At 42.2% G+C, this 23,092-nt stretch overlaps 1 protein-coding gene across 1 annotated transcript in view; it reads right to left on the bottom strand.

Moving 5' to 3' along the window:
• LHX4 (LIM homeobox 4) overlaps positions 1-23,092 on the bottom strand; it is a 97,829-nt gene that overhangs the window by 41,728 nt on the left and 33,009 nt on the right. The window contains exon 2 of the mRNA XM_077453096.1: positions 4,386-4,557. Coding sequence (XP_077309222.1) covers positions 4,386-4,557 — 172 coding nt within the window. The remainder of the gene's footprint in view (positions 1-4,385; positions 4,558-23,092) is intronic.

Below are 23,092 nucleotides of genomic sequence, written 5' to 3'. Positions count from 1 at the left end.
AGAAGGCCCTTGTTCCCAGAGATTGTAAGACTGACAATAGAGGGGCCATGGAAGCTTCTATGTCGCCCCGATCTACTGTCTCAGGGTCCTATATTCCCCCCCAATTTACAGTCTCTAAATTTGACGGCATGGCTATTGAAGCCAGGGTGTTGAAGGACCGTGGATCTCGGGACCAGTGGTGTCTACCCTAGTGAATGCTAGAAAAGCTGTCACTAGGAATATCTATCATAAGGTCTGGAAGACTTATATTGCTTGGTGTGAAGCCAGCAAATGGCATCCTTGGAAATACGTGATTGTAAGAATTCTCTCTTTTCTACAGTCGGCTATGGAAATCAGATTGGCTTTGAGTACATTCAGAGGTCAGATTTCTCCCTGTCAGTATTCTTCCAAAGGCCTTTAGCCTCCCATTCGCTGGTCTGAACCTTTATGCAGGGGGCAACTTGTTTGCTTTCCCCCATTAGGTCAACTATGTGTCCTTGGGACTTGAACTTGGTACCGTCTATGTTACAGAAACAACCATTTGAGCCTATCAAGGAAATTCCATTAGACTTGCTGTCACCCAAGCTAGCCTTCCTGATGGCCATCACCTCGGCTAGAAGGGTTTTGGAGTTAACGGCAGGGAACCATACTTGACCCTGCACCTCGATAGGGTCGTGTTACCATCTGTTCCATCCTTTTTGCCAAAAGTGATGTCAGCCTTTCATTTAAATCAGGACATTATTTTGCCTTATTGTTTGGTGGAAGAGATGTGACTGCATTCCTTGGACGTTGTCTAGGCAGTCAAGGTTTATTTATCTAGATCTGCGGAGATCTGAGGACCAGACTCCTTTTTTGTTTTACCAAAAGGACCCAGGAAGGAGCAGGCAGCTTCTAAAGCTTCCATTGCCAGTTGGGTCTGTCAATTGGTCATTCAGGCCTATGGTCTGAATTGTAAAGCTCCTCCTTTTAGGGTGAGAACCCATTCTACCAGGGGTGTAGGAACCTCCTGGGTTTTTTGCTATCAGGTATCTGTGGCTCAGATTTGTAAGGCTGCTACCTGGTCTTCAGTGCATACGTTGAGAAAATTTTCTCAAGCCCTACTCAGCCCTACTTGGCGACAAGGAAGTCTGGTTTCTGATATAAGAAAGTTGTGATTCATCTTTTTCATTTGGCCATTTACAATGCATATGTTACCTACACCAAATCCACAGAAAGCCCCACCCCCTGCCTAAAATTCATATGAGAAATAGTGACGTCCCTCATCGATCAGTGAAGCCCCCCGGAAAACCTTTGCTCTGATGCTCTTAGCCGACTTAATGAGCGCCACTTCCCGGACAGCATTTCACCATCTGAAGCAGGCCGAAGACGCCAAAAAAGATGCCGTGTATGCAGCAAAAGAGGATTTGGAAGAGATACCAGCTACCATTGTCCCCAGTGTCCCTCCCAACCCGGCCTATACATTGGAGAATGCTTTCAACGTTAGCATACATCCCTAAAATATTAGTCCATATTTTCAACTATTCCCCCATTTTTATCATCTGTGCTGACCATTTTCCATGCTTGCTCAAATAACCATGCCACTGGCTTCCATGTGAACTGGCCCTGGCCTGTTGTTCGACTATGCTTCTGCCTACCATCTGAATTGTTGATCCACCATGTTTCTGCCTTTTACGTGAACTGATCCCGGCCTGTTTTATCGACTATGCTTCTGTCTACCGCTTGGGCTGCTTCCACGTGAACTGAACATGGCTTGTTTTATTGAAAATGCTTCTGCCTACCGCTTGGATTGATCTGTTGCCCTGCTACTGAAGTACACAGGGGTCTCACATATATGAGGGGCTCCAGAATAGTTTTTCCGGATGGAGAAAACAAATTTTGGGGTTTTCTCTGCTGCTGGTCCTCTGTGGACAACTGCACTACTAAAACCACAGGTAATATATTTTTTTACCCCTTTCCTCAATAGAATTCATTTTGGAGTGTAATTCTTGGTATGTACATGCTATGTGTTAAAAAATATGAAGGGCCTTCAAAAGTGTGATAGGGCGTCATGACATTAAATGTGTAATTTATGCCTGTAGGTGCTACTTGAATGTTGGGCCTCTGTATGTGGCCAGACTGTGTAAAAGTCTCACACATGTGGTATCACCATGTATTTTGGGTTGCAATTTTTGCTATGTTCATGCTACATGTTAGAAGTATTGTATAAATGGACAACTCTGTGTAAAAAAAAATGCCTTTTAATTTTCCTTCCACATTTTCCAAAAACTTGTGGGAAAAAAATTACATGTTCAAAAGACTCATTATGCCTCATAGAATATACGTTGGGGTTTGCTTTCTAAAATGGGGTCATTTTGTGGACATTTCCATTGTCCTGGTGCTCTAGGGCCTTCAAAATTGTGATAGGTCCTCATGACATTAGATGTGTAATTTATGCTCCTAGAATGCCTGAAGGTGATACTTAAATGTTGGTCATCTGTATGTGGCCAGGTTGTGTAAAAGTCTCACACATGTGGTATCGCCATGCTCAGGAGGAGTAGCAGAATGTATTCTGGGGTGTAACTTTTGCTATGTAAATGCTATGTGTTACAAATATTGCATAAATGGACAACTTTGTGTAAAAGAAATGGGTTTTGATTTTATTTCCACATTTTCCAAAAACTTGTGGGAAAAAAATTACATGTTCAAAGAGCTCATTATGCCTCGTAGAATATATGTTGGGATGTTTTCTTTCCAAAATGGCAAAATGGGGTAATTCTGTGGACGTTTCCATTGTCCTGGTGCCCCAGGGATTTCAAAAGTGGGATAGGTTGTCATGACATTTAAATGTGTAATTTATGCTCTTAGAACGCTTAAACTGTTACTTGAATGTTGGGCCTCTATATGTGGCCAGGCTACATAAAAGTATCACATATGTGGTATCACCATACTCAGGAGGAATAGCAGAATGTTAATATGAGAATTTTGTAAAAAAAAAATCTTTTCAAAGAATTGTGGGAAAAAATGTACAACTTCAAAAAACTCACCTCACCATGCATCTTACTAAATACCTTGGAATATCTACTTTCCAAAAAGGGGTAATTTGGGGGGTATTTGTACTATCCTGGCTTGTTAGGGTCTCAAGAAATTAGATATGCCATCAGCACATCAGGGATGATAAGGTGTGATCAATTTTCAATGATTGGCACAAAAACTTGTAGACTCTATAACTTTCACAAAGACCAAATAATAGACACTGATTTGGGTTATTTTTTACCAAAGATATGTAGCAGTACAAATTTTGGGCAACATTTATGAAGAAAAATTACTACTTTGCAACATTTTATAACGGAAACAAAGAAAAATGTGTTTTTTCACAAAATGTTCTGTCTTTTTTAATTTATAGCACAAAAAATAAAAAACTCAGTAGTGATTAAATACCACCAAAATATAGCTCTATGTATGTGAAAAAGGTCACAAATTTCATGTGGGTACAGCGTTGCATAACCGGCAATTGTTATTTGAAGTGTGAGAGCATTGTAAGCTGAAAATTGGCATGGGCAGGAAGGGGGTGAAAGTGTCCAGTAGGCATGTGGTAAAGCTGAATTCCAGAATGACCATGAATTTCGATGTTAAACTTCTGTTCCCAATGGTAAATCAAATTGCCAAAAAATAATATAAATTACTCACAGCATTCCCAAGGTAATTTTTTTTAAGTTCCTGTGACATCAGTTAAGCTCCTCACCCATTAATCAATGTCCAGCAGCCTGGAGGAGGGATCTTTGATGTCATTACCTCCGCCGCTCCAACCACCCTGGTGGACCTAGCTAGAAGTGCTTTTTCCATGATTCATGGGAAATGCAATGTAGACAGAGCTGTGGGTGGTGTCCGGGCTGTTCCATGATCACAATAAACCACTCACATGTTCCCTATGATGTGCTGTACTACTATTGTATCACTACCTACATACCTAGTGCATTAGGATGCTAGTTTAAAGGAATGACCACCCACTCATCTAAGTGATGTGATTTAATATGACTGGGGGGTACACTTGTCAAATGGTAACGCAGTTGTCCTAAGGCGAGAAACCTCCCGTGGAGCAGTAGTAAGACAAGATAAAAAAAAGTCTTTAACTGCACATTACTACAACAAAATATTGTGAAGCCAGCCTTAATATTACTGACAGGTTCACTTTAAGATCATATCAGTTCTTTCTGGACAATAATGGATTCATTTTGGTGACTTTGTAGAAAATGTCCAGTATGCTGCAAGAATAAGGTAATTTTCAATGTATTTCTGTACATTTGTTAGAGATATCATGGTCTGTGCTCAGATGTTTGGTGCTTACTGCTTTGACTGGTGAGTTTCTCCATGTGCGGATAGCAGCATTGAGCACCCTTTAACAGAAGTAGTAAAGTAGGGGGACTCACTTGAAGAAGTCATCTTTGCAGTATACATTCCCAGCTCGGGAAAAGCAGCGCTCAGCCAAGGGCACCTGGCACTCACAGCACTTGAGGCATGCACTATGCCAGTGACGATCCAGAACCTTCAGGATGAATTTATCCAAAATGTGCTCATTACATCCGGAGCAACGTGGGATCTCTGTAAAAAGACAAAACAGATATAAATTATATCATTAACAGAAAGTTATTATAGCCCTCATCATTTCCCTGCTTCTTATTATAGTTGGTGGGGAGTCACGGTAATCCCTTTCATTACTGACACCAATGATTATGACACAGTCCAAGTCATGCACTATATTTAAAAGTGGAACCTGCATAACCTAAACTGGACACACACAGAATTAGATTTTGTTCTGCCAGACCAAGAATCCATTCAAATTATAGCCAGGCTATAAAATAGAACTGCACACACAGTGCTTAGTAAATGATGTATATCAGACAGACCAAATCCAACAATAAATCTGGCTGTGTTTGATGATCATTATATTGTTTATCTTGACAAAACGAAAGGAAGGAAGGAAATAATGTATGGAAATTATCATACGACAAAGGTTTTTTTTTTCAAGTTTATTGATTCTGATCATGCACAGTCCTTCGTTTCTGGTTTTTCTCATACAAAAATCGTACGAAAACTAGACATATTAAACAAAAATCACGTATGAGAAAAAAATTTGGAGTTTGTCCCGTTTGCAGTCTGAATTGGATGAAGAAAATTGTGTACACACTATACATAAATCTAACGATCGTGCCTTGTCTGGAATTTTTCTTCTGATTTTCTCATAGTATGTATCCCACTTTAAGCTCCATCTCTGGACAATGTCTGTAAACTGTCCTAATCTGAGCCATGGCTGGCCCCGCCAACACCACCTGGCTTGAAAAACTTTGACTGAGAAATCTTCGGAGCAGGATAGAAAAAAAGTCAGCCAATCAGCTCCAGTCACTGTTTGGTTAATCTAGCAGCTGCAGGTGTGTAAAAGACTGTAAAGTCTAGTAAACACTAGTATTTTTTCCCCTTAACCCAGCAGGGCTGAATGAAAAAAAACTGACAGCTCAGGAGGAGCCGTTGTACTAACTATCCAACATTAGTGCAGTGATCTCCCCTTCTGTTCTATTGTGTTCTGACAGGGGGACGGCTCCCTGCCACAACACTCGGGTCATCGCTGTCAGCCAATGGCTGAGAGCCCTAACTGGTTGCCGATCGGCAGACCTTTTTTTCGGTCATTCCCCTTCGACAGAAGGCCGGCTTCTGTTAGACCGACTCCAGTACACACGGGTCAAATGTCAGCCTGTTTCTATTGAACCGCCCGAATCTGCTCTACATTTGGCCCGTGTGTACTAGGCTTAAGAATACAATAGCCAGCAGTGGGAGATTTGGTCTCGCTATTTAGTTTGGATGGAGGATTTGAGCAGTGTTCTCTTGTTCATCCTGAGGGTCTAACAAGGAAAACTAAACGTGTATAATTCTGGATAGTGTTTGGAAGTTTTGAAAAGCCTTTTGGGTTTTTATTTTTAAATTTTTTTAATAATCTTTCATTTACCTTTTTACAAAGCAGCATATACAAAAAAGTTCACCAAAACAGTATGATTTCATAAGGACAGTCTGTAGCGAACAAAATGCAGATTTTCATTGTACATGGTACAAAGGGTCAGGAATAATATTATTGGAAGATATTTCAAGAAAGACCAAAATTGTTCATCATGAATACCAAACAAATGGCCGATATGCCACAAAGTACAACCATCTGTCCCACAATGCCATAATAAACCAGAGTGGGCAAGGGAAGAAAGGAAGGGAAAAGGAACATGTGAAGGGAGAAGTGATAAGGTTTGGGGGGAATAAAAGTAAAAAAAGAAGATACCCCTTTTAAGTCTAGCAATGGAACCTGGTATTGCAGAAATAAGGGTCACTTCTGGGGTCTCTGGCCATGTTTGACCTGTGATCTGGTGGCATAGCTTAAAAATCATGGTCCAGAAAGGCCTGTTTCGAGAACAAGGCCACCACAATGCATTAGGGTACCCTGGGTCAAGCGTGAATAATGCCTTGAAAGGCCGTAATTCTGTTCCATTCTATAGAGCATCCCCAGTGTGGAAAGCCTGGAGTAGAAATGTTTTAATTAAAGATATTGAAGCCAGCTTGAAGGAGACTGCTGCGGAAATAAGTGTAGACAAAGGTTTGAGCCCAGTGGAACCTATCGCCAGTTTGATCAGGGGATCAGGCTTTTAGCCACGTTCAATAGATGGTGGGTGAGTGAACACATTCTTCTTATATCCCATAATAAATAGAAAGCGTTTAGCAGACAAAAAAACTGGGTCATCCTGAAATGGGACAGTAGTGATATCTGAAATCAGTTTTCTCATCTCAATCCAGAATGGTCTAATTTTGGGACAAGCCCACCATATGTGTAGTTAGGAACCCTGTAAACTAGAACCCTTTCAACATCTGTCCGAAATGGAAGGATAAAATAATGCCAATGTTTTAGGGACCCTATACCATTTTGTTACTAGTTTATAGTTAACTTCTTGAGTTCTTACATTTTGAGCACATGGTAGAGGTATGAATTAAATAGATAGTTTCTGGGAATCAGTTAGAGAACATTCCACCTCAGTCCCCCGTTTCCTAATAAAACAGAAGTCCAAATTCCTCCAAAGGGAGCAATTAACCATTAAAAAGAAATTTAAGGCAGCTCGCATCACAATCGACTGCCCAATTCTTGAAAAAGAATAAAGACTAACCTGGGGAGAACCACAAGAATTCTCCCAGCTGAAGAAGGGGAGAAATGGGGGGGGGGGGGGGCTTTGCTAACTCACCATCCTTATTGATAGCGTCCCAAAGTTGCAAAGTGTGAATAGTAAGGAACAAGGTGTTCTCCCAGAGACCTCTATTACCAAGAGTATTGGGACGCCTGCCTTTACACGCACATGAACTTTAATGGCAGCCCAGTCTAAAGGCTCGTACACTTGATCATTGCATTTCCGTGTCACGGATGTTAATCCTCCAATTACGAACGCTAGTTTACAAGACTGACCGCTTCCAGCTCATCATTGCTTCCGAGCATGCATGTCTGTACTTTGGACTTTTGGCAGACGGACTTCTGTACATATGCTCTGAAAATCCAACAACAGACATTTGTCCGCGGAAAATTTTAAAGCCAACATTTGTCCACGGAAAATTCGACAACAATTGTCTGATGGAGCACACAAACAGTTGGATTTTCCGCCAACAGTCTGTCATCACACAATTCCGTCTGAAAATCCAATCGTGTGTATGAGGCTTTAGTCTGTAATCCTTGTGCACATGGCTTCCCAGACTACCCACCAGTGGCGGCTCGTGCATTGTGGGCGCACGGGCCGCCACCCCCCATCCATGCACCCGGCTCCTTTCAGGATGCTGGATGCATTGGATATCTATGGTGGGTGGGAGGGGGTGGTATATTTTGAAGCACCTGATTAGAGTATGAGGCTCTAATAGGCTTCAAAATAGGTCTCGGGGTGCAGAGAATGCACCCTGATCCCATCCAATTGTGTGACCATAGAGAATTAATTTCCCGATTTTCAGACTAACCTTCCTCCCCACCAATCAGGAGGCAGGATGTCAGACCTGCTTCCTGATTGGCCAAAGCACCAGGCCCCCCATTGTATGCTTGGGGGGGTGGGGGGTGCCGGAGTTGTGATCTGTGCGGGGGGGGGGGGGGGGGTCGGTGGGCACAGGTGGCTGCATTTGATGGACAAGTGGCTGCATATGATGGGCACAATGGCTGCATATGATGGGCACAAGTGGCTGCGTTTGATGGGTACAATGGCTGCATTTGATGGGCAAAAGTGGCTATATTTGATGGGCAAAAGTGGCTGCATTTGATTGGCAAAAGTGGCTGCATTTGATGGGCACAGGTGGCTGCATATGATGGGCACCAGTGGCTGCATATGGTGGGCACAAGTGGCTGCATTTGATGGGCACAAGTGGCTGCATATGATGGGCACAAGTGGCAGCATTTGTTGGGCACAAGTGGCAGCATTTGTTGGGCACAAGTGACTGCATTTGATGGGCACGGGTGACTACATATGATGAGCACAGGTGGCTGCATATGATGGGCACACTCCAGGCCTCGCCTAGCCTAACCAGGATACATCCCTCTATCAAGCCAACACTCTAGGCTATCATGAGAACGTCTCTCAAAGCAGACAGAATTGAAGAGGAATAACAGCAAACCAGGCCAAACACCATATTTAACACTATATTAAACCAAAATGTAAACTGTATTCAGAGGTCTTCAGTGGAACATCATATACCTGAGATAGCTGCTACTTCACAGGCAAATCTGAAGGCACATAAGGTACATTTACACAGTAAATGTAAACATCCAGTCCTACAGGAGAGTCATAATGATATTGCTGGGCTATAGTCCAGTCCCTTTCTTCTCCTAAGTGAGCAATCCCTATACCTCCCCCTTCTTGGTGGGAGACCCATTCACCAAACAGTGGAAGAACTTACATGGCCCTATCTACTGGCCCACCATGGGAGACTTCCTTCTACACATCTGCTGACTGCCATGGGATCCAAATTTAAAGGGCTTCTATCCCCATACAATACTATGTGACAACTCCACCATCTGCAGGCTCCACAAAACATCAATGCTTGCAGGTACCTTCTATGACTATAAGAACAAAGGGGAGAAGAATAAGCATTTCTCTTTCCTGTTGTCTATATCTGTTAACAAAGGCATCTCATTTACTGGCTTTCGTTGGATTGGTAATTAATAGTTATGTCTTGCTTTACACTACTTCTACTGATGTTTAATGCCCTATACACAGGACCGATTTTCCTGTCGGAATAAACTCAGACGGAATTCCGCTCAAGCTGTCTTGCATACACACGATCACACCAAAGTCCGACCATCAAGAATGTGGTGACGTACAACACATACGATGGGACTAGAAAACGGAAGTTCAGTAGCCAATAGCTTCCATCTCATACTTGCTTCAGAGCATGCGTCGTTTTTGGTCCGTCGGAACAGCATACAGACGTGCAGTTTTCCCAATACGAGTTGGTTCCGTCGGAAATATTTAGAACATGTTCTATTTCTAGGTCCAACAGAATTTTCAACATAAAAAGTCCAATGGGGCATACACACGCTTGTGATATATACGATGAAAAGCTCCTGTCTGACTTTTTCTGTCGCACATTCCACTCATGTCCACGCAGCATAATTCTACTATGTCTGAGGTCCCCCAACCAACAATCTCCTCCTCTCTATGCCTGCATTACCGTTTTCTGTCTCATCCCCACTGGCTATGAAATATTTTTACTTGCTCAAGCCCAGAGATTTAGCCATGATAGAAGCATACCTGTACATACTAGATCCCTAATAAACCACAACTGACAAATAGACAGTGTTCTTTAAATGGCCAAAAAAAGCACCATAATGAGCAATATTTGACATATCTATTTTCTACTACATATGTCACCTTTATAAAGTTGGTCATGAATCAACAGGCCAGAAAATAAAAACTGATCTGCCAGACTCAAACCGTGCCACAATTCCTAACAACATCTCCATATTCTGTGTGTTTTAAAGTGCAAGTAAACACAATCGCTATATACTCATATAAGCTTTGACACTTTTCGTTTCCAATCATTTTTATTGGTAATTTCCAGGTGGTGCATATCACACAAATCTAAATCTAATATAGAGAATGATTATCCATCAAGATCAACCAATGATAATATTCAAAACAGGAAGAGGCCTGAGAATAGGCCTTTATGACTACCCCCTCTCCCCCCTTAAAAAGAAGAATCCCCAGGCTCCAGCTAACCAGACTGGGGGTGCAGTCGAGGCAGAAGACATTTGGGGATTCAGTTTCTTAAAAAAATTCACTATCAGAGATCAGGCTGACATCATAAACAGCACAACTCTCTTTTTTCTCAATTTTGGAGTTATTGCCACCGTAGTGTCCAAATTTTCAAGTTTAATACTGTAACAATTCAAATATTTGTATCTAATATGGTTATTCCTATCACGTGCACTCCAGATATGAATAAAAATACGAGATAAGATGAGTCAGTTACAGTATATGCCCTTTCTGGGCTTCAATAAAAAAAGTGCTGCCAGTTTAATATTGATGATTGATCACATACAAGACTAGTTGGGTTATTCTGAAATATATTTTTCCACTTGCGATCTGTTAGATGACTGTTTAGTTTTCTTTCATATTAGTAACAAGGTAGTAAGGGCATTTACTCATCTCTTATGACATTACGTATTCAAGCAATGGTCAATCCAACTGAGTGTATATCAATATTCTTTATTTATTTGATTTATCCTCCAAAAGTGGTGGTCCTGGTTAAATCGATGAGGGTGCTAGCAAATTTTTTTTTGGGGGTCTTTAGTACCTCCAAGCACCCACCTGGCTCCACCCCTGGATAGGTGTAAGCTATTTTATTAGCAGATAAGGAAAGTTAACCGAATCAGTGCTTACAATGCCAAAATATGGGTCCTGCATTGTAAAGGCCATTGTATTAACTGTTTATAAGCCTTCTCTGATGATGCAGAGTCCTACATGGATGAAAGTATTGTTGGGCTGCACAAATAAATGTTGGCAAATTACCTTCACCTATACCAGCAGCTGCCATTATCTTTAAAGCATCAAAGGTACTCTTTGTATGTTGATTTTCAACATGGATTGGTATCATGTATTCTACATACTTCCAATATATCCTTCATTCAGCTATGCATGTGTACTTCGTATGGAACCCTTAAGGCCTGTAGCCAGATTTTCCAATTGTAAGTATTATACTATACACATACTGTCACAGGAGTTAATGCTGATTGAATACTAAAATTATGTTTTCCTATGATAAATATGCAATGTTATATAAATGTGTTCTTTTTTGGAGATATATTGTTATATAAATATTTTATATGTATATTTTCATAATCTTTATAATGATGTCTATGTGTGCATGTAAACATATTCATGCGCACACACTGGCATCAATTCTCCATGTGTAGATATGGCAACATATTGCTGCATCATTTGATGGATCAGGTTTCTTGTGCACCATATTATTGTTTTTACATGTTTCCTTTTACCAAGTTTTTTTTATCTTCCTTGTATTTGCACTATATTTGCGTAATGTTTTTGCAAGACCAGAACTCCTGCTGATTAGGACTGCAATATATGCCTGATTTTATGCTCCCTTTGTGAGTACCGTATATACTCGAGTATAGGCCGACCCGAATATAAGCCGAGGCCCCCAATTTACCCCCAAAAAAACTGGCAAACTTATTGACTCGTGTATAAGCCGAGGGTGAGACATGCCTGTCCATCCCTGTGTGTGTGTCCGTCCATCCCTGTGTGTCCGTCCATCCCTGTGTGTCCGTCCATCCCTGTGTGTCCGTCCATCCCTGTGTGTCCGTCCATCCATCCCTGTGTGTGTGTGTGTCCATCCATCCATCCATCCCTGTGTGTGTGTGTCTCCATCCATCCATCCATCCATCCCTGTGTGTGTGTGTCTCCATCCATCCATCCATCCATCCATCCCTGTGTGTGTGTGTCTCCATCCATCCATCCATCCATCCCTGTGTGTGTCTCCATCCGTGTGTGTGTGTGTGTGTGTGTGTGTGTGTGTGTGTGTGTGTGTGTGTGTGTGTGTCCAGCCTACCTTTGTCCCGAGCCTCCGTCCCGTGCCTTGCCTCCTTGCCTCCGTCCCGTGCCGTGCCTTGCCTCCTTGTATCCGTCCCGTGTCGTGCCTTGCCTTGCCCCCGTCCCGTCCCGTCCCGTGCCGTGCCGTCCCGTGCCCTCTTCGTCGGCGGCCATTGTAAAGTTCAAAAGCTGCGCCGCCGCCTTCGCCTGTGATAGGCGGAACACTGAATTTCCCAGCAGCCTGTGTTCCGCCTATCACAGACGTCGTATCATCCTCGTCCGTAGTACGAGGATGATACGACGTCCGTGATAGGCGGAACACAGGCTGCTGGGAAATTCAGTGTTCCGCCTATCACAGGCGAAGGCGGAGCCGGAGGCGCGGCTTTTGAATAGAATGGCCGCTGTCTGTCTGCTCGACACGCTGATCGAGCGGGCAGACAGCGATGACTCGAGTATAAGCCGAGGGGGGCACTTTCAGCCTCAAAAAAGAGGCTGAAAATCTCGGCTTATACTCGAGTATATACGGTAATATTTTTTGCCCTCTATTAAAATGACTCTTAGTGCTACACTTAGCCCACGTACACACGGTCGGAGATTTTGCCAACCAAATCCGTCGGATTTTGCCCGTCGGATTTAGTCCGAAACTGTTGCATACACACTGTCGGGCCAAGTTGGCGAAAAATCCGATCTTTCAGAACGTGATGACGTAATTTCGTTACGATGGGACTACATTCAGGCTAGTAGCCAATAGCTTTGATGTAAGAATTTGATCTGAGCATGCGTGGCACTTGGTCCGATGAAAATGCTCTACACATGATCGGATTAGGTCCGTCCGGCCCAGTTGGTCGGGAAATATTTCCAACATGTTGGAAAATTGGGTCGGATGGAGATTCGGACGGAATCAGTCCGATGCATACCACACATAGTCGGATTATCTGATGACACGGTCCGATAAGAATCATTCCGACAGATTCTCCGACCGTGTGTACAAGGGCTTAGTGGCGCTTGTGTCTCCTTTCTCCTTATATATATACAGAGTTACTTCTTGCCTCTAGACTGAGCTGCCACAAAAGTGAGCCACATCACATACATGCTTGCTTATTGGACTTACTGCCCATTGCTAACCTCTACCCAAGGCTGGCGCTCCCACTAGGTGATCTAGGCAGCCGCCTAGGGTGCACTGCTGCCTAGGGTGCGCAGCCATGGCCTCTGACTTCCGTACTAGCCTAGCCAGGGAACACGAGGGGCTGAACATTGCAACCCTACACAGCTGGGACACTGACTGACTCTCTTCTGGCCAATCCAGAGAAAGCAGCAGCCATGGAGGACACCCGTCATGGCTGCTGTGGAGGAGGTTAGCAGCAGCTCAGCCTGTAAGAAGGGCAACACGGAGCCCTCTCTTGGTACACTAATCAGTGCCAATTATTTACCTGTGTCTGTTCTGTCTACCAAGAAGCTTGATTGCGCTGCACTTAGGGTCATTGGACGTTCACGGTTCTGCAGCTTTTTAGAATATCCATTATTGCTAATAATACCTGTATTTGTGTATACTGATATTTTATCTACATATATGTGTTGAACATTTTTGGTGTATTGATAAGTCATCTCCCCCATGGAACTTATACATGACATTGAATCTGCCAAATATGAGAGTTTTTAAAGAATGATATAACTCTTTTTCCCCTTTGCTCTTTATAGAGGATTATTCCTTGCCCAAGACTTTTTACAAAGAATGCTGTTTTAAGTTCAGGAAAATAGAACAACTTATTAGTCCAGCTAACCACCAATGGTGGGACAAACTCTTTTTTGTCCTACTAAATATCCCATACCATTTCCTACATTTGTCCTACTAAATATCCCATACCATTTCCTACATTTGTCCTACTGTATATCCCATACCATTTCCCCCAGGAGTTTGAGGATATTGAAGACATGTCCTATCAAGGACTTAGGAATGGTTTCAAATATCTGAGTTCTGCACACGCAAATTGATGCAAACAATATTTAAACAGTGAGAACAGAAGTTTCTCGACCTCTAACATCACATACAATTCTTGGTTACAGAGTTTCTCAGCTAACACCCCATTTACCCTCTCAATGTTTTTTTTAACAAAAAAAGGAATGAAGACCAACTTATTTAAACCAAACTAGGTAAAATCCAGAGAGATTTGGATGATTACAATTACAACAGAGTGTTTAATTGGAAGAAATCACTTAGGGCCCTTCCCTCATCTAGCACAGCACACACTGCCACTCCACCCATATCTCTTGGCTTTTTGCCCAGTACTTAGCTCTCAGAACCCACCAGGCATGATTAGACCTTAGTCTTTTGGTCATTTCAACACAGCGCCACCTACTGTGTCCACAGTATCCTGTACTAACATGCGGGTTCCTATAACTCTCACCGAATCAAATTCCCACCAAACTTTTCAGAGTGTACCCCCTCCAAAGCCCAGTATGGAAAAAAGAAAGTACCATAGGAGGAATCATCAGGTTCATCCTAATGTAGAATCCTCTGCTATCATCTGTTCCATACCAGATAATGGTCCATTAGTGTCCAACTCCATCAGTATCTCTACCACTTCTGTCCCTCTGATCTCATCCAGGTCCAATTCCTCAGTTACCACCTCACAAGTTGATATAGTTCCTCCTACAACCTTGAGAGAACATACTAAGAGTGCATACTTTTTCATCTAACAGTTTGCCCAGGGCTCCAACCCTAGAACTTATTGCACCGTCTGTCTGTTCTCTTCATTGCCCTATAACTTCTATACAACTCAGTCCCAGTACAGATTCACCGTCTTTTTTAGAGTCCCCCCCCCCTTCACAATCTTTAAGGATCTCAGTCAGTTTATTCAAAATCTTACCATATAGCGATACTGTAACGGATCCCGTTGCACTCCACTTGAGTGCTTCAGTCAGTACATAGCTTCCTCCCAGTCTAAATATAGATATCAGATATTCCGACCGTTGACAAAACACAAACAAGACAATACTCATCTGGTTGAACTGTTTTATAAAAAACACAGGTACACAGGTAATACTCGGAACAACCACCCCCTTTGCATTCCGGACAGGGTAGACTGTCCAATCAACAGGAAAAGCTGTTGGAGGAATCCCCCTCCCTCCTCATAGCAAACATACTTGCACATCCCATAATATCCAAGGCAGACAGACACAATAGAATAGAATACAGCCACACCCCAAATGACCCCGAAAACAGTACACAACAAAATGAGACAATATACTATATATATATATATATATATATATATATATATACACGCACACAACATTCCAGTGTGGTTGTACAGTGAGTCCGATTAGTACAGATCAGACTGGGGTTCTTGATCACCCTGTGCCCCTATTAGAGACACAGGGTGACTTAGGCCGCGTACACACGGGCGGATTGTCTGGCCAACTAAGTTCGTCAGACAATCCGACAGACAGTCCGTTCAAAATTTGCATGAACGGACTTGACCACACACGATGAGCAGACAGTCCGCTGAAAGCTTGCGCGATGACGTGTACAGCACGTACGACGGGACTAGAAAAACGACGTCCTATACACTGCAATGCAACCTTCGGCCGTGTAAATCCTTTCTGAGCATGCGCCATACTTAGTCCGTCCAACTTGCCTACACACGAGCGGACTGTCTGCTGAAACCAAGTTTGGACGGACAAAACCAAGTTTGAACGGACTGTCTTACGGAAATTCCGTAAGACTTTGTTCGTCAGATTGTCCGCTGAAAAAGTCCGCTGAAGCCCACACATGAGCTGATTGTCCGCTGAAACACGGTTCAGCGGACTAAGTTGGACAGACAATCCGCCCGTGTGTACGCGGCCTTAGACATAGGAGATGCATGGGGAGCTGAAACAAGGGTTTCCCAATCTCCCCAAGGGACTCTGGGTTCAACGTATCCTCTGGTCACAGATACTATAGTATCAAATCTTCACCCAAAATTTTAACCAATTAGTATTTAGTATTACATTTTCCAATGACCTTGAGGTTCCAGAGTACATTGACCCTGTGGTCTTGGGACTATTGGAAGAGTTAGGCATGGATGAAGAGGATTGAAGATTTAGCTCTCTTCACCCAGCATCCATCCTTCTCCCTTCCTGTCCAACATACATCTTTTATACCCAAGTCAGTGTTTCTTCCAGTACATGCCATACCTGCAAACTTTTTATCAGGCAGTTTATTCTGAAATTTTAAAGATGTGCAATCAAACCAAGACAGCTCATCATAAATATTCCAACCTAATTTCTGGTGAATTGCAAGCTCTTAATGACCTCTCCTATAACAACTACCTCATTATAAAATAAGCAGATAAATGTAAGGGTGGTGTAGTGGTCCAAGAGAGGGTGGACTATTTCACATAAGGTCACCACCTACTCTCTGACCCTCAGGCATATCACAAATTACATAATAATCCATTACTCAAATTTACAGCCGAAGCACAATCCCTTGCCAAAAAAGCACATGAGGTAGGAGTCATCGATAAACAATAATTTGCCTTTTTCATTAGGGAGTTTTATTCCACCCCTTACTTTTATCACCTACCCAAAGTCCACTAAAACTCCCAGAATCCCCTAGGCAGGCCAGTAGTTGCAGCCACGGACAGCATCACCAGTTCATTTTCCCTCTATATAGATCCATTCCTACAGCCTCTTGCACAAAACCTTCCATCATATATCAGAGATGGGGTAAATCTTCTGGAGATGCTAGCTGACTACACTTGGGAGCAAACATACATCTGTTCATTCCTAGACACAGATTCCCTCCCTACCTTGATTCCACACGAGGTTGGCCTCCGGAAAAGGGGGTCACACATTTCCTTATGAAAGACCCCCTACTCAATTCTAGACAGGCCCAATTCATAGTGGAAGGCACAGAATTCTGTTTGACTCATAACTATTTTGAGTTTGATGGAGACTATTTTTTACAGGTTACAGGGACTACTATGGGGACAAATTTTGCCCCCAGTTATGCAAATCTCATCATGGGGCTCTGAAAATCCAATTTTATCTGATGCAATAACCCTTTAATTTCTAATATCGTTTTCTATGGATAGATGACATTATTGTCATCTGGAATGGCCCAGAGCCCCATTTTGAAGAATTCGTCCACCATTTCAATACCAATCCGTATAGTTTGACATTCACTTCCATTAAAGATGCCAACATCCTAGCTTTTTTGGACCTTGAATTTTACCACCACAAAGGTGAGATCAAAAAAATTATTTTAAACCTACAGCTGGGATTTCTTATTTTTACATTTCAACAGTTGCCTCACCCTAGGTAGATATCTAGAATTCCCAAAAGCCAATTCTGTTGTCTGCAAAAAATACATACCCAGACAAACTGATTATGTAACCCAGAGTGAATTTCTCAAACAAAAATTTGCCAACAAAGGTTATCATCCCATGACCCTGATAGAGCAAGCATATTCTCCGTACTTTCTGATAACCCAATAGATTCCAACAATCCCCGGACACCTATCTCACAAGCCATCAGATCTACCACACAGTTTCATGCTAAGTTCAAAAAAATGGAACAGATATCCAAAAAGCATTGGCCCATTCTTTTGGAAGACCCACATCTCAAATCATGTCTTTCCTCAAAACCCAAATTTTTGAACAGAAAACCCAGAATGTTAAAAACTCAGTGACCCCCTAGCTCCAAGTCCTATAACTGTCCGTTAATAGTCCGTTAACTGTATTCCCATTGAAAGGCATGTACCAATGTGGCAAAGCCCTATGCCTGACTTGTAATAATGTCACCCACGGACAAAAAAAACAGTTAAGAACAAGACGTATCCCATCAATAACTTCTAGAACTGTTCTACAGAATTTGTTGTATATTGTCTATCCTTCCCTTGCAGGCTGTTCTACGTTGTGAGAACTATTAGGACCTGTAAGAGAACTATTAGTTCCCGTCTGGTGCGCACTCACGCATGCGTGCGCTCAAAGATGCCTGTGCGCGTCAATGTGTGTGCGAGGCGGACTGTGTGCACATGCAGGAGTGTGCCTATGGCGCCAATTGGCTCCAGATGGCCTATTTAAAGAAGTGCTCTGACCCCAGACGGTTGCTGACTGATCTTCAGCTTGTCCTGATACCTGAATCCTGCTGTTCTCCTGCTTGATACCTATTGACGAACCTGGCTTGCCTTGACCCTGCTTCTGGATCCTGTTCTTGCTCTGACCACCGGTTTCTGATCCTGGCTATCCACTGGACTCTGCTTCTGCCCGCTGCTTGGTACTGCACCGCCTGCTCGTTACCCAACCCAGCTATCCTTGGGACCTTGCTTCTGCCTGTTGCCTTGTACCTCACTGCCCACCTGTTACTGAATCTGGCTTCCCTCAAGACCTTGCTCCCGCTTCTGATCATTCTGCAAATGTCTGCTAACACGGTCCTGCAACCCACTACGATCTCCTGCTGCAAGTCTATCAGGGACTTAATATCAGCTAACGTTCCAGTGCCACTGTTCCAGCGGAGTTCCTCTTTAAGCCCAGCTGATCTTTGGTGCAAGACGACCCATCCTGAACTGACGGTTCTCCTGCCTGTCTAAGATCGCTTCCTCTGCTGCAAGGCTCCAGGTCTACAGTTGCGGGCACTCGTGTTCTTCCTGGCCCTTGGTTCCCTCTGCTCCACTTCCAGTGGGACCCGGGCAGGAGATACAAGAGAGGGCGACCTCATCAATTCAGTCTCCACCCAGGTACGTGACAGGACCCTTAGTAAAAGGTTTGGTGAGTATCATTGTTTTGTTGTGGAGTGTGCTGACAAGCACAGCATCCCTAGACATTTTCTAGAGTTCCATAATAAGTCATCCAGAGGCCTGACAGTATGGGTAATCAAATCCATTACAAATACTTTCCCAGAGGCAGAGCATTTTAAACATCTTTGCCAAAGGGAAACCTTTTGGTTCTACACCATGGACACTTTGACACCTAGTGGCCTCAAAGAGTAATTGGAGATTAATACCCTCCTCTAATCCACCCATGTTGTGCTTTTTGCAAATAAGCCCCTTGGCACAGCTGTACATTATGTCCACTAATTATCGTACATTGTCCCTGTACTCTCTCCTTATTTGGATGTAACAGCCCACCGCATATATGTTATTCATCAGACTATCTTATAGTTTGTATGCATGTATTCACATAACTTTCATTATCGTGATTTTTACATACTTCCAATATATCTTTAATTCAGGTATATATGTATACTTTGTATGGGTACCTTAAGGTCTGTAGCCAGGTTTTCCAATTGTAAGTATTATACTATTCACATAGCGGGAGATATGTTGATTGAATATTGAAATTATGTTTTCCTGTGATAAATATGCAATGTTATTTGATTTTTTTCTTTTTTTGCAGATAGATTTTTATAAAGATACTTATAAAATGTTCTATATATTTTTTTTTTGATCTTTATAAAGGTGTCTATGTGTGCATGTGTGCATATTCATGCACACACACTGGCATAAATTCTGCATGTGTAAATATGTCAACATATTGCTGCATCATGTGATGGATACAGGTTCTTATATGACTCAGGTTTCTTATGCACCATATTATTGTTTTTATTTGTTTTGTTTACCAATTTTTTTTATCTTCCTTTTATTTGCACCATATTTGCTTAAAGTTGTCTTAATCTAGTGCTTTTTGGCCGCTGCTGGCCTCTCGTAGGCCGCCGACGCCTGACTGCCCTGATCTAATATGGCATACACATGGCCTGAAGAAGGAGCACATGCTTCGCAAACACATTGCCAGCTATGTCCTTCATGATGTCCGGTCCTGACATCACATCCGCTGGGTTGTGCACTCCATGGAGCAGGAAGCACAGGGAGCCTCCGGCGCCCCTGTGAGTTGTGAACCCCATGCTTCCACTCCACCTGGACGCAGACCGGAACTCCTACCGACTAGGACTGGTCCTACTACGCTATATGCCTAATTTATGCTTCCTTTGTGAGTAATATTTTTTACCCTCTATTAAAATTACTCCTATTGCTACACTTAATAGGCGCTTGTGTCTCCTTTCTCCTTATATCTATACAGAGTTACCGTACTTCTTGCCTGTAGACCGAGCTGCCACAAAAGTGAGCCACATCACATAAGGACTTGCTTAATGGACTTTTCCTGTTTATGGATATACTGGCTAATGTGAACCTCTACCCCCTCTTGGTACCCTATTTAGAGCCAATCATTTACCGGTGTCGATCATGTATTTTATAGGCTCCAGAGGTCAGCAAGATACAGTGCAATAAACATGAAATTAAGGGCCAATATGTTTTCCATTTTCATAAGATAGCCCTGGCTTAAATTGAAATCAGGGCAGGATGGGTAGGTTTGTATTTTTTATGGGCAGACCGGTAGATTTGTATTATTTATGGGCAGACTGGTAGGTTTTTTTTTTTTTATGGGCAGACTGGTAGGTTTGTATTTAGAATTCTCAGGTTCCACAAAGTCAACTTGTATAGAGTAAAACTAAAGTATATTGACTTATCTCACAAAGTGCTCTATTTCAGCACCAGAACCCACCCCCCCTCAAAAAATTCCTGGTAGTTCTAGTTATGGAGTACACAGGAGCACCTAAAATTCAAGTGCTAACTTCCAGAGCAGGCAATCTCCAGACATCAATGACATAACATGGTAATGGACGGGGTGTGTTTAGTTACATGCAAACTTTACTTTTCTGAAAGGCACAACTTACAGAGGGATTTTGGGGGGTTCACAGTCCAGAGCAGCAAGAGAGCTTTGTTAATGTAAATGCAGGCAATCTTATGACTTACATTATTGCTTTCCTGTGATGGTTAATTGTAAGAGATTCATTTACATAGAACTCTAGCAAAAAGCTTTTATAGTTTAGGCTAAGAAGCAAAGTGTTGGAACCATTATCAGGTTTGTATTGCTATATATGTCCCCACTGTGAAGATCTACCCTCACTATATATTATGCTGACTACCATCATCGGGGAAAAAAAAAAAGGAGATTCCAAAGTTTTACTTCCAATGGGTACACTTGTTTGAGTGCCAGCTGTCAATGGCAGGAATTCCTCTTATGTTTGGATTTCCATTAAATTCCTGTGGTGTCTGGTTTTAAGAAGTGTGGGGTGATCTCAATGATGGGGATGTAAACAGCACTAAAAATTAGGATTAAAGTTTTTCCTACTTTTGTCAAAATGTAAATAAAAAAAAAAGGTTGTGGCTGCAATTACAATAAGGTAGTGGGATGTATGACACCATAGATATTAACCATAGTTTCTTATAATTTACTACAAACCTGGAACTGGTATTCCTATAAAATTCTACTTGCAGTTGCCAGCCCAGATCTGTTTTCTGTCATCATCCAGCGGCTGAAGGTAATGAGATTGAGTTTAGAAGCACACAGAGTGATGGTTGTCTGTGTCATCTTTCAAGGTTTGTAGAATTTATGCTGGCAAGAGTAAAGATGAAATTTTATGACAATAAATCAATGATAAAGAGTTCAAGAAGCTTCCTATGATAATCTCATTGATCAAAAAGCTTTACCTTTCTCAAACTGTTAAGCAACATCCCCTTATCCTTCCCACATAAATGCACTGTTCATATGCCCAATCAATCTGTATTGACAGCAGCTCTACCAACATGTTGCAGTGCAGCTGTTGTGAAGCCACAGATCCCAGCATGCACTTCAAGTACAGGATACTGGAAATGGCTCTAGCTCTAAAAAACCTAGAGCTTGTTAAACTAGTAAGTAATTTTTTTATTTTAAATAGGTCACATAAAGGGTTTATTCAACAAGCAATGTAGAAGTGTGCAAAGCGGAGCAACACGAATCAGAATTCATGCAACCATCTCCATTATATCAAAGATCGGTACCATTGAGGCGTGGACTCCACTAGACCGCTGAAGGTATGCTTTGGTATCTGGCACCAAGCCATCAGTAGCAGATACTTAAGTCCTGTAAGTTGCAAGGTGGGCCCTCCATGTACTGGACTTGTTTTTCCAGCACATTCCACAGATGCTCAATTGGATAGAGATCTGGAGAATTTTTAGGCCAAGTCAACACCTCAAACTCGCTATTGTTTTCCTCACATCATTCTTGAACTCATCAGACCAGACCACCTTCTTCCATTGCTCCGTGGTCCAGTTCTGATGCTCACCTGCCAATTGTATTCATTTTCAGCTGTGGACACAGGTCAGCATAGGCACTATGACCTGTCTGCAGCTACACAGCCTCATATGCAAATAAATATATCAATATATATATAAATATACACTGTATATATATTAAAAGCCAAAGGAATAATGAAAATGCAATCACATTCAACAAGAGCTAAAATAATATTTCATGAAAATGAAAGGAACAACTGTAAAATGTTGCATTTGCCACTGTCAGCAAGATGACTATGTCACAATTGTTGGCTTTAGGTACACTTTGAAGCACATTATTAAAGCAATGAATGTTATAATCCCCAAACATTTGCTGCAGTCACTGTAATTTAGAAACACATTGCAGTGAATGTTTGGTGAAGGCTCAGTAGCAAAACTTTCTGATGACTTTATACTACTATATAACTACTATATAGGGACATATAGACCTAACACACACAGGCAGTCTTGGAGCCATGTAGTACTACATAATGCAGCAGGTATTATTGGATAGTACTTCATGTTAGTTGGGTTGACTACCTCTATTCTATTCATTGGACTTCCTCTCCGTACAACATAGTTTATGAAAGTAATGACTACAACATAAGAAAGGGACATTGCTGAATGTTTTTGGATGTATGTTATTCTAAAATAACAGTTGACAAGTGAGGGGTTAAATCCCTCAGGATGACACATTGTCAGGGATTTCATGCAGGTCCCCAGGGCAGTGGTGGATTAGGATTAAGGTCAGATCAAAATCTCACACACCAAGATCTTCTGCAAAGAATTAGTGGCAAATCTTTCAGGCAGTGAAGAACACCAAACAGAAATACATCTTAAGAAAATGCTGCTGTTTATCTGTAAATAGGATTTCACTTGGCTTTAAGTACCCAGCAATAAG

Source organism: Lithobates pipiens, unplaced genomic scaffold (genome assembly GCF_037356315.1).
Source record: "Lithobates pipiens isolate NorthernLeopardFrog02 unplaced genomic scaffold, aLitPip1_a1.2 Scaffold_23, whole genome shotgun sequence".
In the NCBI taxonomy this organism is placed as follows: domain Eukaryota; kingdom Metazoa; phylum Chordata; class Amphibia; order Anura; family Ranidae; genus Lithobates; species Lithobates pipiens.
The sequence above is the reverse complement of the archived record's forward strand: the minus strand, read 5'-3'. Positions and strand labels throughout refer to the sequence as shown.